This window comes from Saccostrea cucullata, unplaced genomic scaffold (genome assembly GCF_032062105.1).
Source record: "Saccostrea cucullata isolate Sc308-1 unplaced genomic scaffold, CSIRO_AGI_Scuc_v1 ctg27, whole genome shotgun sequence".
Taxonomy (NCBI): Eukaryota; Metazoa; Mollusca; class Bivalvia; order Ostreida; family Ostreidae; genus Saccostrea; species Saccostrea cuccullata.
Genome location: NW_026920935.1, coordinates 733884 through 753419, shown reverse-complemented (window position 1 = coordinate 753419; position 19536 = coordinate 733884). Strand labels below are relative to the sequence as shown.

Below are 19536 nucleotides of genomic sequence, written 5' to 3'. Positions count from 1 at the left end.
ATTTACTGACAACCGGTAAATAAAAATTTACAACAAAATTTCTTTCATTGGGTATCGATTTTTTTGACCTTGACCTTAGTGTTTGACTTACTTTTTAAATACATCAACCTTGGATATAACTTTTGAACAGTTAGAATTATGGCTTTCATATTTTTCAGGTGTATTCCCTGTGACAACACCTTCCTTTGGGTACCAATCTTGACTTTTTGAGTTTGGCATGCATTTGAGAAAATTCAACCATCGCCATAAGCTACATAAATGTGTATTCATAGCTAATTTACATGTAAATCATGTAATCATATATTTAATACTATTTCGTTTTCGTAATTGATTAAATCAATCAATAAAGGATATCGGAATATTTTTTTTTTTAATTTCCTGTCACTTCTTTAAGATTCAGTTACTTCAATATTGTCTTTTAGAATTTGGTACATTATTTTCTAAAGCTATTTATGCTTGCAAATTACACAATGAATAGTTCAAAGTCCAAATAAATAAGTCTATTGCAATATTTGTCCATGCCCTGTGTTAATTTAGTAATCAGGTAAATTGATAAAAAAAACTGTTCGAAATTTGATTAACAGTCCTGAAACAAAAAGTATTTGAATTGTAATTTAACGTTATACTTTAAATTAAATAATTATTATTTTTAATAAAAGTGGAAAGCCTCACGTCAGCTTCTTTTGGTTTCAGGGGCACTATGATGTTTGTTCGAGGACAGTCGTGTGAGAACATTATGCCGTGCGCTGATTGGGCAATAAGTTGGGTTAGGTTCACGAGATTCGTGGCGTGATGTCATTTCCCGTGATGATACCTTAGGGAGAGGATACACGCGTACAACTGCGTTAGGTGAGCAAAGAAGGATTTAAAGGACAAAAATGGACAACGAGCAAAGGCAGAAAAATCAGGAAAAGAAGGCATTAGCAGGAAATATCACTGCACCTCCTACAAATAGCTTTAATTTAGCTAAAGCAACGAAGTCAATTCTTGCAGGTGAGTGGGTAAAGGCAAAGGGTTTACGAAAACTTCGTGTGAAGTAGGTCGTATCGTTGGAAAACACCCTTAAAATTATCTTATCTCAATGACCAGGAGGGAGCCCCTGACACATATTTTCTCTGTATAAATGAACCTTGGACTTCGATTTAAAAATAATTCGTGCTAAAATGATGACTGGTAACTGGTCACGACATCTTGCATCATCTTGTAGAGCCGAGCATGTGTTGTGTTTTTGTTTTGATTCTAAATATAGATTTTCACGTTTTTTCATGTTTGTTTGAATGTCATGACAATCGAAAAATAGAGAAATTTATGATTTCTAGTGAAAATAATATTCATTATTAGTGATTATGTTTTGGTAAAACAGTAGTTAAAATCAGAAAAAAACTTAAAAAACTAAATATATATGTAATGCTCTTTTATGTTTTGTATCAAGATTACCTCAAATAATTTTTTAAATCCCTGAATATTCTTAAAAACTAATTGAATATTAATATGTGTATATTACACTTGCTGTTTAGTGTTTTTGAGGTCAAATATGATGATTTAGTCACCTAAGGAGTACAATATTCACCGAACCCAAAGGATGAGATGAATTAATATTGTATATACATTGATTGAAAGTGGCTAAATCATTGTATTGACTGAAAAAACAGCAATGATTGTTTTATTTTGTGATTCAATGATAGAATGAAACAAAAAGTTAAAGCTGTTCATGCCATCTATCGTGTTTTTAATATATTTGCTGAAGTCCTAACTAAAGCATAAAGATTTTGTCTTAAATTATACTTTTATAAGATGTTTCGATCATTATCCTGGGGCATTAAGACTAACCTTTTAATGAATAGTTGTTTCAAGGAAGGAAAGGAAATGGGCAATCAAATCATGTGCAAAACTGGCAAAATGATGGTAAAAAGTTTTCATAACAAGGCTCTTATCAGTGAGTTAACGTGATGATTTATTTTCCCCGAAAGGACTGTTTTGTAATGTAAGTTGAATCAGTGTATTTTAATAGTTTTTGGCAGTGTAGATATTTTCATTTTTTTTCTACACCCACTTGGACGTTTCTTAGTTGCACATCGTCAGTATTATATATAAGTTTCTATGTGTTGTAAAAAAAAACCCTAAAATATATGAGTTTCTATGTTTTGGGATGGCGTTAGGTAATGTTTTTCAGTAAAAATGACTGTGACGTAGTCTTTGGGCTGAATTTGACATTCAATCATTGTATTTGTCCAAATAAATGTCTTTATTAAGAATCCTTCTAGGAAGTTTGTCATTCTGCTGAATGTTGTTTATTTTTAAATTTTTTAAACTGAATGGATTGAAAAGAAGTACCCAGCCTTGGGAGATATGAGGGTATAACAATAATAGAGAGACTTCCTGGTCTAGTAGAATACCTCCAAACAGGTCTGACAGAACAGCATAATAATGGTCAGGAAACTTGATATCTTCATGCCTCTGACTCTCTTTCACGGAATTCACGCAATATGAATGCTTGAGAAAGATTTTAAATTTTTGAGCTTTAAATTGTTATGCATTTGAAGTCGTTAGTAGAAATATGGGTTCCTGAGATTACTATGACTATTCAGGTCACTAGATGAAGTGTCACTGAAAATAACTCTTATCTTAGAATTGTTCTAAAGGTATAAAGTATTCAGTACAGTGAACTTATTTTGACATGTAATATGTAACTGGGAATGTTTAAAATCAATGGTTAAATGAATGTTCCATTAAAATAATTATAGTTTTATTACGCAGGTATATTAAATGTCACAGTACTTAATTATAGGGGTTTGCAAGCACTTGTTCAAATAAATTTTTTCATTGTTTTGTCACAACGGAGTCTTATCATATTGGACATTATATGCACACCTCACTGTGTATTAAACATCATTCTAATTTGATTGTCAATGTTATATAGTACAGATTACCAGGAGTAACAAGTGCAAAAGCTAATTTTGTTTAAATACTAAATATAAAAAATTAATATAAATTTTTCTGTGATATAAATAGGCCATCTTAAATAAAAGTGTCTTTTTGTCCTCTTAATTTGGGATTAAAAAAAAACAATGGGTGGATTTCTTTACAGTATGTTAGGGGTCTTGATTCAACATGTAACCATTTGACGACAATGTGTGTTGACTCAGGATCCCTGCTGAAATTGTGAGTGGGTATGTAGGGAGAATTTTTAAAATTAATAAAAACACTTGCAAATATGTAAAACTGAAATAGTTATTAATAATTTGAAAAAACCTTGCCGGCTTGGAAATGAATAAAAATAAGACTTGCTTCATAGAGGTTAAAAAAAAGTTTTGAGTATGGCTGTTTTTAGTTGGTCAGAAGAGGACAAACAAAATTTTATAAAGATTGCCCAGGGAATGTAGTTGTCACAGATCTGTATGAAGGTTGAAGTACAGAATCATTTCTAATATATACAATTTTAATCCTGTAAAGAGTAAAGTTTAAACCTTCTAGGACATACATTTGTTTATAACCATACTGTCTGTTATATATAGTTTTTGAGGGACAAAGGTGACACGTTTTAAGGAGCTATTGATCATTTGATGAAATGAGATAGGAATACACTGTAGTATTGATCATCCTCATGGTGCTAATGTCTGAAGAAAGTTGTCATCACCCCATGTAGTTATAAATCTTTACCAGATTGGGTATACACCCAGGCCACTTGAAACACTAGAGAAAACTCATTACAGGTCATGAATAATTCAGACAAACTGTTATGTGTAATTAATTATATAAGACATGTTGTAAACTGATTCATTTTGTTATGAACGATAATTCCTGCTCATGAGTGAGTGATAAAGATCTAAGTCGTTGACAATCTATATATATATATAACTATTGTACCTTATTTGTTTGATCTCTCAAAGATGAAAATTCAGCTGACATGGATATACATGTGTATCCCCTTTTCAAAAAGTTTGTAGAGGAAAACCTGACCCCAAAGTAAATCAACATTGACTAGCCCAAACTTTACCTTTAATCAAATATTGTAAAATCACTTCTTTTTGAGGGTTGAATTTAACTTCTTGTTTAAGGTAAAATTGCTGGTCTGAAGGGGTTTGATTTCAAGGTTATTGGTACCAAAAACAAAAAAAAACGAACAAACTTTAAGATATCCAGGGATTTGAAATGTCTAGGGTGAATTAATAAACAGCAAAATGTAGAATTTGCAATTCTATATTAATTATTAATGCACAATTTCTGTCCTTATTATGTTGCAGTTTTAGTTGTAATTACTGCAGTTGTGAAACAAATCTAAAAACTCCTAAGACACAGATTTCATACCCAGTAAATGTCTCATATTTTTCATGTCAATGCATCAAATTCAGACAAATGGAGTTTGTAAATTGATTTTTTGACGAGGACCCTGGCAAGATAATCCATATTTGTCAGAGAAGAAAAGATTGCTTAATCAATTAGAAACAGCATACTTTGAGAAGCAAGGTTTTTAGATTTAACTGTTTAAAAATTAATCATTTTTTAGACCATTGTCCATTGTTTGCAGCAAAGTTACAGTGTAGAGGTGTAACAATTTTCTAGTAATGAATTTCTAAAAGCATGTAGATAAGGAACTGTTTAAAATTTTTTTTTTTTTTTTTTTTTTTTTTACCTAAAGGAATGTTTGTCATAAAGAATACTGGACACAATATGCCAGCTAGTGGTGTCTATAAAAACATTTTGTGTTTTTTCAAGTTTTACTAAATATTATGATATGGATTACCTATCTCACTCACAGTGTTCATCTGAAAAACTGATGATATATTTAGATTTTTTTGATGTACCAAATGCTGAATACAGTGTTTACAATTGCAAGAGTTTAAAATTGCAAGTTGAATATAATTTAAGTTTATTCTAAGCCTAAGCTTGAATTATAATGATTTTTTTAAACCAATGGGATTTGAAGATCTTGGTGACTATACATATTGCAGGTAACTGCACAAATACCAAGAGTGGACACATTTCATAACATTCAGTCACTCAAGAACCTTTTTATGTTTTCCAGGAAATCTCAACAGTAATTTTTAGAATTAATCATACAACAATATACTTCACATTAAGGACATACGCAACGTACCTTACCTACTGATACATTTTCTAGATACCCATACCGAAAAAAGTTATAACTTAGTTATAACTTTTGTAACTAAAAAAAGTTACAAAAAAGTTATAACTAAGTTATCGGAGTTTGGAATGGCATGTTTTAAGTGAGGTATAATTTAGTTATAACTTAGTTACAAAAAAGTTATAACTTTTTCATAACTTTTCACCTTTTATTGAACATAAATACAGCAAGTACATAAAAGTTATAAAAAAGTTATAACTACAAAAAGTTATACTTATTAAAAGTTACACAAAAAGTTATAAAATAGTTATAAAGTTATACTTTAGTTATACCCAAATAAACAGTGGAAAAGTTACAAAAAAGTTATACCCAAAAAAAGTTATGAAAAAGTTACAAAAAAGTTATACCCGGAAAAAGTTATACCCAGGAAAAGTTATAACTAAAAAAAGTTATACCTTTTATAAAGTTATGAAAAAGTTACAAAAAAGTTATACCCCAAGAAAGTTATGAAAAAGTTATAGAAAAGTTATACCTAAAAAAAAGTTATAACCGCAAAAAGTTATAACTATAAAAAGTTATACCTATTAATAAAAACTTTCGTAAAAGTTCCAGTGAAATTATACACTGTTAACCTGTTGTGGATTTACTCAGTTATAAGCTTTTAAAAAGCTACTCATTAAAATTTAAAAAAAAAAAAAAGATTTTTGAAATTTATACAAAAAAGATTATTTAAAACATATTAAAGGCAATAACAATTTTACCTAACAAACACGATAAAGATAGCTTGGTTTATTGTCAAATACAACTAAATGAATGCACATGCAATTGTTTTAAAAATTCAAGTGTACCTTATTTTACATCATGTCATCTACAACAGATTGAAATTTCTCTGGTTGTTTTAAAGAATACATTTTTAGCATATAGCAATTAGGGTCTTTGTAAAATTACCTAGCAAACAGCATTCTACTCTTGCTAATTGTATAAACAGACGTCACTAATTTTTAAATATTAACACCCTATTTATTTTTGATCTAGCTGTATTTCAAAAAAAAAAAGAAAGGTTCTATAAACAGTTATTTCAGTCACAGTTTCTAGCTGCATACCACCCTCCTTGCACAGGTATCCTTGCAGGTGTACAGTTGTTTATCTTTATTATTTGAAGATAGGCTGCACTGAAAGTTGGCTGAGTTAGCTGACAGACTTAGCCATCGTTTGACAGGCCGCACTGTTAGTAGACCAAGTTAGTTGAAGGACTTGGCCATCGTTTGACAGGCCGCACTGGTAGTAGACCAAGTTAGCTGACAGACTTAGCCATCGTTTGACAGGCCACACTGGTAGTAGGCCAAGTTAGTTGAAGGACTTGGCCATCGTTTGACAGGCCGCACTGGTAGTTGGTCAAGATAGTTGACGGACTTGGCCATCCCTTGACAGGTCGCATCTGTAGTTGGTCAAGTTAGTTGACGGACTTAAACGTCCCTTGACAAGCCGCACTGGTAGAAGGCCAAGTTAGTCAACAGTCTTAACCGTCCCTATATTGACAGGCGGTACTGGTAGTAAGCCGAGCTAGTTGACGAACTTGGCCATCTCTTGACATGCGGCACTGGTAGTAGGTTAAGTTAGTTGACGGACTTGACCATCCCTTGAAAATTAAGCCGCTCTGGTAGTAAGCCAATCTAGTTGATGGACTTGGTTGTTCAATGACAGGCCGCACTGGTAATAAGCCAAGTTAGTTGAAGGACTTGACAGGCTGCACTGGTAGTCAGCCGAGCTAGTTGATGGACTTGGTCATCCCTTGACAGGCCGCACTGGGTCAGCCGAGCTGGCCGAGGGACTTGGCTGGTGGACTGCGTCCCTCATTTTAGCTGGTCAGACGTCTTGGCTGGTGGGCAGTGTGACTGGTAGTCGGCTAAGTTTTCGTTGAAATATGCTTGCAATTTTAACCTTTTCTTCAATTCTGCAAAAAATTGTAAAGGTTCAAAATTTAGATTAAAGATATTTAGATAGTATTTTTCCAGCACTCATTTGCATATCAAATTGAAACACTCTTCCATATCAATTAATTCAAATTCATTAATTCATCCAAAACATGGAAAATACAAGACTAATTTAAGATCTATACTTACAGGAATCAGTTTTAGATTGAAAGATTTATTGAATTTTGAAAGGGAAAAAAAATTTACTTTACCTTAAACAAGTAATATTGTGAAGAATTTCATGTACTCCAGGGCAGGACAGATTCAGCTCATGGAAACATCATGTACCAATATTCTGCTTTATAAAAAAAAAAATAATGTTAAATTACTCATTTCATAGCATTAATTAACACTGCAGCTAGATCATGTTATGATCATGCTGATGCGTATAAGGCTTCACAATATTTTAACAGTTCAGGGAATCTATAAACAATTGTGGGAATAAATATGACAAAGAACATATTTGATTAATATACTAAATGCTGAAAAATATTATGCGTTTCAAATACTTTCAATTTGTTTACTTCAGTCTGTCATTCGACATACCAATCAAAACAAACAAGAAAAATCTAAGATTCACACGCCTAGAATTGTGTTCATTCCCAATATTTCTTCTTTTTGGAATGTTATTCCAGAGGTACTAAGTCTACTTTACCAAAATCAATAAAATGTTAGCATAAATATCGCCTTACCAACTGGTTTTATCTCCTTTTTTTCTATCAACACTTTCAACATACAAACATTCAAATCGTCCATGGAAAAATCCGCGCTCTGTTATTGACCAATCATAGAACTCAAAAACGTCACGTGATCGAAAAGAAATAAAATAAATAATTCATTATTAATTTATTTTAAATGCAAATAAACCTAATTGTGTAATTTCAACCTTAAATTAAAAATATAAATACCAGTTGGTGTTAAAATTTTGAATTTATCTTAGTATCAACAAAACGGACATCGGAGGCCAGCGGCCGCCATATTTGCGGGAATGCCTATTTGAAGACCTACAGGTAAATGAAGACCTACGGAAGACCTACGGAAGACCTACAAAAATTGGGGATATATATATGAAATCTGATATGATAATCTTATTCAGCATGTCTTAAATATAAAATATATCAAAAAAAAATTTATAAAAATACGTTTTAAACAGTGTTTTTGGAGCTCGGTATGAGGAACCATTTTTTCTCCAAAACGAACTAGCGCAAGAACGATAACTCTTGTTGAAGTGTCAATGTACAAAATCAGCCAAAGAATATTTCCTATTTGTTTTTTTCATAGAAGATGAATTTTTTTTCTTGAATATATTATAATAAAAAAAAATAAAAATAGAGCACTAATTGTAGAAAATTATAATTTATGAATTGATAGTAATAATTTTTAAATTAAATTAAAAATGAATTACATTACTGTAATATATTGTAAATAAAAAAAGAACTCTGAGCCATAGTTGTGAACTCAATATTTCTGCATTTCTGATTAATTTTTATTAATTTTTATATTTCTTGAATTCATAACTATGTTTCCAGATCCTACGACGTGGACGTGGTTCTTTACAGGATCCTTTTATTTATTTTTTTTTTTTTTGTTTATTTTTTTTGAATTTTTTTCTTAAATAATAATTTAACATATATATTTTGGCATGCCTATGTACAACATATGAAAAAGGAAAAAGAGCTAACACATCTCTCTACACAGCCGTCAAGCGGAGGAGATTCAGATGGTTAGAAATAATTGTCATTTAAACTAACACATCTACCCAGTAGATGCTGATCATACAATGAGCAAGCTGTGACTATTTAATTGGTGAACATGAAGTGAACTGGTTTTAATTAAATAAATTGTCTAAATTAGATAAACCTTCATAAATTTGAATTAATAGATTAATGTTCACCATAAGCTCAGTTTACAAATCAATATTCATCACTTTTTAACCCAAGCAGACTTAATAGTATAAAACACACTTGTTATCATCCTTACCCATCATTTCCAACCAAAGCAACAAGCAAAGCAACTTGGAAAATACTTATAGACATATTTTTATTATACATCATATAATTAAAATCATTTTAATCCTTTTAATCATTTAAAATTTATAATATTGAACATACTTGCATATATATTATTTAGTGTCATTTTGTATTTATCACAGTCATCTTCATCTTCCTAACTACTTTTGTTTTCTTTTTACAGTTAAGATGGAGAGAGTTGCACTTTTGGGTCACAGCTATATTGCACGGCTGGAACAAGACATCAAGAATGGACGACTCAGCGTTGGAACTAATCTCAGCCTGCCAGACAACTACTCGGTGGAATACTTTGGATTCCGAGGAGCAACAACTTCATCTCTGCTGACAAGTCCCCAGATGCAAGTGTGTGAAGAATACAACCCCACCAAAGTGTTTATTCAGGTTGGAGGGAATGACATCTCACCGGTTCTGTCATCTGTGGATGTTATTCAGGGAATTCGAGAGGTCATCGACAAAGTCCTGGGATTCGACAGTGTCCATACAGTCATCATTGGTAGCCTTTTCCATCGGACCAAGCCCAGAGGAATGACAACTACAGACTACAACGTACAAGTGGATAGAGTGAACAAGTTTCTCCAGAAGTTTTATGAGCAAGACAACAGAGTGCACTTTTGGAATATCCGTGGACTAGTGAAACCTACATGGAACATTTGGTTAGATGATGGAACCCACCTCAACATTTCAGCAACCAGGAAGTATGCTCAGCAGATCAGGATGGCCCTCAAGTGTGAAAGTTACAGATGAGAGACAAAATAGTGTGCATTCAAATATTGACATATAATATATGTGTATGAATTTTAATGTTTCATTATGTTATACTATTCATGTCATGTTCAATTAAATTTTATTTATTTCCTTGCTTGTTATGAAATAGACAAATAAATAATAATGAAAACAATGTTGATATATTTAGGTATTGAAATTTTTTGCCACAATGTATATAGAAAATATGAAATTGTTTGTATTTTATATGCATAAATTCTTTGTCATTTAAAATAAAAGTAAAATATAAATAATATACATCTGTGCTATTGTGTATTTTAACATTGGTATTGTATTTAAGAAACCACTGTTGACTCTAAATACACACACACAGGCTGAGTGGGTCTTGTGTTAATTGTTATCAAAACATGGACATCCTCCAATAGCTCTTGGTGTTTGTTGATAGTGTGTTATTAAATCCAATAATCCTTCAAAGTGATAATCCAGTTATAAAAAATAATAAGTTTAATAAAAAAAACAATAAAAAAAAAATTATACACATAAAGTAATATAATGTTAAAAATTGTTTATATATTTAAAAAAAAAATTTTTTTGTTAATAATCAGAAAAAATAAAATATATATAATTATAAATGCACTCTTATACATTTAAATATATGAAATAATGTTGAATAATATTTGAAATAATTTTCATTAAAATTCCAATGTCAATTCAATGTAAATATACTGGGTTATAACATCGCTGTGGTCTCTTGTTTACAAATCGACACGAGTTATCTTTCTTGCGATAGTTCGTTTGGGAGAAAAAATAGTTCCTCATACCGAGCTCCAAAAACACTGTTTAAAACGTATTTTTATAAATTTTTTTGGGATATATTTGATATTTAAGACATGCTGAATAAGATTATCATATCAGATTTCATGTATATAATACACATTTGCGTAGGTCTTCCGTAGGTCTTCATTTACCTGTAGGTCTTCAATTAGGCAGGCCGATATTTGCCGCCATTTTGAATTTAATATTTGTTTATTTGTGAAAATAACTATTATAACTGGGTTATTTAATTATGCAAACAATAAAATCTACATGTACTAGTCATCTGCTTAAATCTTAATATAAGTGGCAGTCTTTATTCACAACATCGTAATATCTGTTCAACATGAACATGCACATACTCTATGCTGCTGTTTATCTTTTTAGCCACCCATATTACGACTGATTTTCTGCAGATTTCAAACAACCTGTGTAGAATTGTACCATTCAGAGATTGTGTAATACCCAAGCTGAAATATTTACGATGTGTTGGCCACAAAGGTCACCTAGTACAAACACCTGTCTCACAGAAAACAATAGGGAAATTTACACAGTTTTGCACACGAAGACTTCATGAGATTACATTTCATACTGTTTATATCTCTTGCAGTACATTTATATTTCCCCAGAATTATGAAATATATTCATTCCCAACTTCAGATGTAAGTGCATTATTATAATTTACAAGACAAATATGTCTCATCAGGGTCTCAATAAATACGTATTTTCTAAGAGAGAGAGAGAGAGAAGGAGAGAGAGAGAAATTAATTATTCTCAACTTTAGTTGAAACTTACATGACAAATATCAATTTAAATAGACAATAATATTTATTACACACACATGACATGTACTGTGTACACACCTTCAAACACCACAGAGAGAGAGAGAGAGAGAGAGAGAGAGAGAGAATTTCTCATTTATAGATGTAATTCACAAGATTTTATTTCACATCCCTTCTGTTGAACTTGACATGGCTGTGGACAGCATATTTACCGGTATTATGAATGAGAAGTCGATCACTGGTAGTAAACAATATTATTGTTCAGGAATTGACAAAGTTTTCTGCTGCAGTGTTTGAAAAAAAAAAAAAATTTTGAACACGATCAAAATTCATTCAAATTAACACTTAGTTTATATGTTATTTTTGAAAAAAAAAAAAGTTGGTGTCAAGTAGTATCCATTAAATAACCCCCAAAACTTGTAAATTTATACTGGTAATGCTTGAAAATGGCTAAGTTCAGAAAAGTTACATTTTAGTTATACATGAAAATGACAAAGTCCAGAAAAGTTATGTTTTAGTTACACATGAAAATGGCTAAGTCCAAAAAGTTACATTTTAGTTATACATGAAAATGACAAAGTCCAGAAAAGTTATGTTTTAGTTACACATGAAAATGGCTAAGTCCAAAAAGTTACATTTTAGTTATACATGAAAATGACAAAGTCCCAAAAAGTTACATTTTAGTTATAACTTTTTTGTACCTCACAGGCTAGGTATAACTAAGTTATACTTTAGTTATAACTTAGTTATAACTTTTTTCGGTATGGGTAGTCCTAAATTTAGATTACCGTATAGTGTCATAAGATGTTCATAGACAAAAAATCAGCATGCCTTTCCAGGGATTTTAGAAAGATATCTATTGATGAAAATTCTTGGATGATTCAAAGAAAAATGTATAAAAAATAATAAACATTTTCTAGGTGTTTCTTTTGTCAAATATTGTTTTAAAAGAAGTGTACAATACCATACATAGACAATAAAATATAGCACACAGTTCCTTCAAGATTTGGAACTCCAACTCCACGGAAAAAGACCAAAAGGTTCAAACAATGTTGCGTATGTCCTTAATAGTGTTTTCATGATGTGGTTTAATTCTCAAAATGACCTTGAATTACCCTGGGACGTACAATTCATTACACTTATGGTACATGCCCATTTGTTTGAATTTATAGATACAGTTGAAATGTCTATTCTAAATTACAAATTTAATTCATCCTTGTTTGTGCATGAATATTAAATTGAGTATTTCTGAATTAATGTTTGTCTTCATTGATAAACGATCTTGGACAAAATATTTTAATTCTTAGAAAACATGATACTGGTAAATGATCCTACACTTCAATGAAAAATCAAAGTACTCAGGTGTACAGAGAGCCGGGCTTATTTACAGAGTAGAATGAATTTTTTACATGAATCACGTTTATATTCTGATGAAAAAAATATTTTAAAACTATCAATATAAATTATAAGACACTGCCAGTGAGTTTTTCAATCCTAATACCATGGTCCGATTTTGTCAGAATCAGATTTAATCTGGTACTGCATCTGAATGTAAACAAACAGGCCAGTCTGGTTCCCTCTCCTGCTTTACCTGGTATGTGTAGAGAACTACGATAACTCTGATTATCAAAAATCCTTACGCTAATGAACTATGTTCTTTGACTTAGGACTGAAGTTTTCAAAGTCATTACTACTAATGTTTTATATAGATAAAACCTCGTTTTATTTTTGTTGCTTTATTTATCGTTTGCATAATCTCAAAGGCGGTGAAAGTAAGAACTATATTTTTGCACGTAACTTTAAAATGGCGACTATGGGGTTGACATCCTGCCTTGAACAGGATCACATAAGCCGGCAATGGCTCTTTGAGCAATAAGCCTGGCTAAAAAGGTTATTTAGGAAAAAAAAAATACAAAAAGAAAATGGTAATATGGCCACTCTGCTTTGAACCAGTTTTCATCCCATCATTAGTACAAAATCTCAAAATTTACGTTATATTCATGATGATTTTTTTTTTCAGGAGGCATCACAGGAGGATTAGAGATCTGTATAACATTTCCTACAGAATATGTGAAAACACAGCTACAGTTAGACGAACGATCGGGGGTACAGAAACGATATACAGGCCCAGTTAATTGTGTTTCAGTGACAGTGCGAGACTATGGAGTTAGGGGTCTTTATAGGGGATTAAGTGTACTACTATACGGGTCTATTCCTAAGTCTGCAGTAAGGTTAGTATCTATCTGGTCATTACAACATGTCAAGAATCTCTCATTGCCTCCAGAACAAATGCTGAAGAACTGACATGGCTATTTAATACATGTACTATATACTCTAAAATGGGAAACTTTAACGAGGAGGAAATGATGAAAATGAAAAATAACTTTAAAAAATTGTTAAAGTTTCCACTCATCACATTCTTGTTAAAGAGCATTCTAAAATATAAAAATTGTCAAATTTTCAGCCCTTCAATAATCATGTTTACAGTCATTTTTCCAACTTCACGTACTTATTCTTTAACCCTCGATATCCTGAACCTTTGGCTATCTTGAAGTTTGTTTTGGTCCAATTTAGTTTGAGATAATGAGGTTTGACTGTATCTCAACATTGTCTCTGCTATTTTAGTTTGGTTATCTTCATTCTGAGGGAAATTTGGGCAATTAAGAGTCGTGTAATGATTTTTGGTACAAGAAAAATCTATTTAGTATTTAGACTTGAATGCTTACTTGGTAGGAGATTTCGTATAATCAATAAAATTGGCCAAGAAGATGTAAAACTTGAAGATTGGGGCCTTTTATGGTGAATGGGCTTGATTAGGTATCGTCAATCACAGAAAATTACTAGACTCTCCGACGTTGATCAAACTGATTTTTGGATTTGCTCACATCGATTGGAATGCTAGTTAGCTTCTTAGCTGTTGGTGCTGCCAAAATATCCACAGATTAATAACTTCAGAGATGAAGGTTTCTTCATACATACATGTTTTCAAGAAATTTAACTTGATTAAACATAATCAATAAAATTAATTCATTTTTTTGGTTTGAAAAAACAGATATAATTTATTGAATTACCATGCATAAAATTTCCCTCTGGATTTTCCAATGACCATGATTGTACCTGTAAATTTTTCTCTGTATGATATATTTATAGCAATATTATTCTCATTTCCAGGTTTGGGGCATTTGAAGAATTAAAAAGATTTAATGTAGATGAAAATGGTAATCTAAGCCCTCATAAAAGAGTACTATGTGGACTAGGTAAGAACCTTAACTCTTGTGAAGTTGTGAATGAATAAATTCAACATACCTAGTATTTGTTTCAAGTGGCCAGCAAATTAAGTTAGTTGAACATGAATTAATTATAGGTTTTTATATTTGTTTTATATCATAAGCCTATGTAATGTTTCTTTTCAATAGGTGCTGGTGTATCAGAAGCTATATTAGCAGTAACACCCATGGAAACATTAAAAGTTAAATTCATTAATGATCAGACCTCAGCTAACCCCCATTACAGAGGATTTTTCCATGGAGTAAGCCAGATTGTGAAAGAGCAAGGTGAATACAAAGATCAGTTTTATGAACAAGCGAAAACTTTATGCCCATCTAGCTATGAATGCTGCAAGGACAGATTTCTGTCATAATTAAGAAAATTATGAGTTTTTATTCTAAAAAAAAAAATTGAAATTCATGATTTTGATTCAAGTATATAAAAAAAATTACTCCTGATTTGTGTAACTCTAATGATTTTAGATTGATTAATCATTAGTTTGACACATAATACAAGAAAGTTTAATTTTTATCCTTCAGGTATAAAAGGTATATATCAAGGAGTAGTTCCCACAATATTAAAACAGGGATCTAATCAGGCCATTAGATTTTTTGTTATGGAGTCCTTAAAACATTGGTACAGAGAGGGAGACCCCAAAAAACCGGTCCCTGTTTATGTGGTGGGGGCTTTTGGAGCTTTAGCGGGAGCCTGTTCTGTATTTGGTAACACACCAATAGATGTCATTAAAACAAGGCTACAGGTAGGTGTTAATTGTATTTTTATATATGAAACAGTGTAATACATGTTCATGAAATTATATTTTGCCCAGTCCTAAAATAATTGCTTGGAAAGTAATGATCTGAATGTGCAGGAAGAATATTGGTTTTTGCCTTTACTTTTTTAGGGTCTTGATGCACACAAATACAAGGGAACGATTGACTGTGCAGTTAAGATATTTAAGCATGAAGGACCAAGAGCGTAAGTTTATATAATTTTCTTATTTCTAGCAAACAGAAACTTACTTGCTAAGATTGATTGATGCCAACATTTTTTTTGGGGGGGGGGGGGAATGTTCAAAAATTATCGACAGAAATCAGGCTTTAAAACTTCACCTTAATGATTTTAAAATCCACATGTATATGGATAAATGACCATTAAGAAAGACTCTTTTTGTTTTAAAAACTTAAGATTTATAAAGTCAGGAATTCTATCTAGGATGCCAATTTCAGCAAAATGTACACGAGGAATTAGGTTACTCAGTATAATAAAATAGAGTTTTCCTTTGATTTCCTATCAGAATGTATTTTATGTTTTATAGGTTCTACAAAGGCACAATTCCAAGGTTAAGTCGTGTTTGTTTAGACGTGGCCATCACCTTTATGATTTATGATTCTGTTATGGAAATTTTCAATCGTCACTGGAGATGGGGATAAAATCCTAAAATCCAAATGTATCTCCAATGAAGTAATGTATCGGAAAATTTTGAAAACTGCTGGCTTGTTGGACTTGACTAATTAAAGATTATAGACACAAAGTGTTATGAAAAATAACATTAATAAAATAATTTGTGAAAAAAAAAAATATTGAATGCTTAATTTTAGAAGATATGGAGTTAACAATAGAAACTCTTGGATTTATTCCATGTAAAGTTGTGTCCAGCTTGTCCCCTGTTTTCTACAAATTGTATGATTGGATATTTATTTAGATGTAAAATAGCATGATTGGTGAATTATTTGATGTAAAATTGTATTGTTTGAACTGAAATGATTTGATTTTTTTTATATGTAGAGGCATTATATGTTATAAGTGCTCTATACATATTAATTGGGTCTCAGTGGACCTTGCAGCTGCCATATTAGTGTTTATAGTGATAGTGCCAGAATGTGAAGCTTTTATATTCTTATTTATTTCTAACATCTGCTGCAATAGTCCATATATTTACATGTTAACAGGTTTGTGGATCATTTCTGTGTGTGTGAAAGATGATATCTAGTTTTTGTAAATTTCCATTGCATTCCATGAAAATGTTATGTATCAGGCATATGTGTATTTATTTGTCATCTGATGACAAGATTCAAACTAGGCTAGAAGAAAACTGTATGTGTATTCAGGACTTGTGCAAGCAAATTCATGTGTAGTTGCACGTTTTTTGCAGGTATATTACCTGTATATGTTTACTTGATGATTTATTTTGGTTGAAATATTATCGATAATTTTTTCTTGAAAATTTTCATTTCATAGATTGATAATTTCTTAGCGTACCCGGTAAGTTAATACCATAATATAATCAAGCATTGTTGCAATAGAAATGTATTTCTGGATTAGCATGAAACTCGTTTTGACAAAGATACCCCAGACTAGCTTATCGTTCAACAGATTTGTAAAATTTGATTCATTAATACATGTACAGTGTACTAGTGAATTAGAAACTTTAATTGATTTGTCTTTCATTTATTTATCTTAACATCCTTTTTGTCCATTTTTTTTTACACTTAGTAGATACAGTATATATATTTTTTATGAGAATTTTCAACAGTTTAATACTTGTATGTTTATATATCAAAATCATGTTTGCTATGTTAAATACACGTCTTATGAAATATGAATTTATAAGAAAGAAGATTTTATTAAATCAACATCTCAGGTTTGAATTTTTGTGAATGTACAAGTCTTGGTTGAACAACATAAGTTTTAATTAAAAAAAAAACATGGCTTTAAAATATTATGCAATGTACATAAAAATGGGTTTTCATTTTTGGTGGTGATCAATGCATATTTTGATCATAGTTATACATGATGTACAATTGCGGGCAATTTTTTTTAGTGCAATGTAGCATTGGTGCACTCATCTGAGGGTTTTCATTGGTTCCTATGATAAACAAGTGTTCAAATATTTAGCTAGCTTTGTGCTTTAATTAAATTACACACATAAGATAAAGTTATGCAGCTTAATAATATGTTTTCCATGGGAATTTTTTTTTTAATTTTCACTGATCATTAATTTGCATATTAAATGTTACAATCTGACAATATACATATAAATCCAAAATCTAACCAGTATTAAATGTTTATTTTAAGTTTATTTATAATTTTATTTTTGCTCAGATGATTTAATGCTATTTCATTTCATATACATTAATTTGTCATATGTACTTTTTTTCTGATTTTAGAATGCTAAAAACCATTTGATTTTACACCAGGTTATAGAAATACTTAAAAAACAAAAGACAAACCAAATTTTCTATGCATTACTCAGAATTCAGTTGATGCACTGAATATATGTATTTATTATTTCTTGTACATTAAAAAAATTACAATGTATTTGAAAAAAATAATTGTGATACTATTTCAAATGTATATGAAATTTTGTTCAATATAAAATTTACATTATATGATACAATGACTTGGACTTAACTTTTTTTAATGTCAGCAGATGATCTATAAAGCTAAAAACTAATATGCAAGTTTTAATTGCCTCACTTTTTAGATTTTTTTTCTTCCAAATTTCTTTGATAATGGCACAACTGTAAGGCCAAAAAAAATTAATCAATAGTTTCTCAGGCACCGCCGCATCAGTTCAAAAACGGCCGCATTGATCAATTTTATTGATATATTGAAAAGGGAAATTACTCAATTTTCTATTTTTCAAGTTGAAAAAGAAAATTGAGTTATTCCCCTTTTTTATAAATGCTAAGATAGACGTTTTTATTATAGAAAACAATATATTTCTTCTAAATTTACAATATTTTATGAATTAACTTTTAAATAAATGTTTGGAATAACATTATTTTAAGTTGAATACGTATTATAACGAATTTTAGAATTAAAAAATTAAGAATTAGTGTATATTATCATTTTATTGAACAAATTGCTTTAAAAAGGTGTAAAACCTGCTAAAAAAAAAAGCCTGCCTGCCACATTGAAATTTGAATTTTTTGGCCTGAGAAACTGTGAATTAATTTTTTTTTGCCCTGACTGAAGTAATTTGTTTACTATAAAGAACCATAACTCTTGAGATCAATTCATTAATTAGTATCACTTGGAGTTTTTATCAACAGTTCTAATCTGTAGGTACTTTTCAGGATTCCTAACCCTAAGAAGGATGAGGGAAACTTGAAATAAATATCTTAAGTTATAATCCATGAAGAATTTTCCATAAAAGCTGTCAGTTTAACAGAAAACTATTCATTTTAGTCATTCAGATGTAGTTTTGACTTTACCCTATCAGAAAGATATTTTATTTTCTCTTGGTTGCATGGGCACTTACCTGACTGACAGTTGGTTCAATTGTGTTCAGACTAAAGGAATGAATTAAATTTTATTCAAGAGTTTGGTATGGCCTTGACTATTATTAAGAATTACCAAGTCAAGATTATCAAGATTACGGATTAATAGCGGATGGAGAAATTGAAACTTTAGTATGCTGTTACCCTTAACACCATTAGAATAACATTTAATTAAATGGTCAATATAAATGCAGTATTTATTTTAAAATAAATGTTAATACTAATCATGTAGTTATCCCTCTTTGCACATTGTGGCTGAATCTAAATCATTATCACATTTGATATTCTGTAAACTGTGGAATCATCAGGCAGGAAAAGTTCAATTACTTCATATACACTTTTTTCCCTAACTTACCTCTGTGTAGCAAGCTGTGATAAATGAGCTATGATATTCAAGGTCCATATTGCCACACTAGTACACACGTGACCAGTCAAATAGCAATTCATTATGGATGATAAATGGTATAATTTTTATTCTATTAATTGTACTTTAAAAGAAAAAAAAATAAAGTACATGTATTGCAATTGTTTATCAAATTATATTAAAATGATTTGTCATTCCCCCCCCCCCCCCCA

General features: G+C 30.7%; 1 protein-coding gene and 1 long non-coding RNA gene across 2 annotated transcripts; one reads left to right on the top strand and one right to left on the bottom strand.

Moving 5' to 3' along the window:
• Positions 1 to 775: 775 nt before the first annotated feature.
• On the top strand, positions 776 to 18072 carry LOC134258729 (tricarboxylate transport protein, mitochondrial-like). Its single transcript, XM_062741288.1, has 7 exons — positions 776 to 993; positions 13428 to 13638; positions 14579 to 14664; positions 14824 to 14961; positions 15214 to 15434; positions 15579 to 15652; positions 15993 to 18072. The coding sequence occupies exons 1-7, from the start codon at positions 879 to 881 to the stop codon at positions 16105 to 16107; spliced, it is 960 nt and encodes a 319-aa protein (XP_062597272.1). The 5' UTR covers positions 776 to 878; the 3' UTR covers positions 16108 to 18072.
• Positions 6333 to 7869, bottom strand: LOC134258696 (uncharacterized). The gene is made up of 3 exons (XR_009990210.1): positions 7752 to 7869; positions 7272 to 7357; positions 6333 to 7040 (listed from the first exon to the last, which is right to left on the bottom strand). It is a non-coding gene; the product is annotated as an uncharacterized LOC134258696 (long non-coding RNA).
• Positions 18073 to 19536: the final 1464 nt, after the last annotated feature.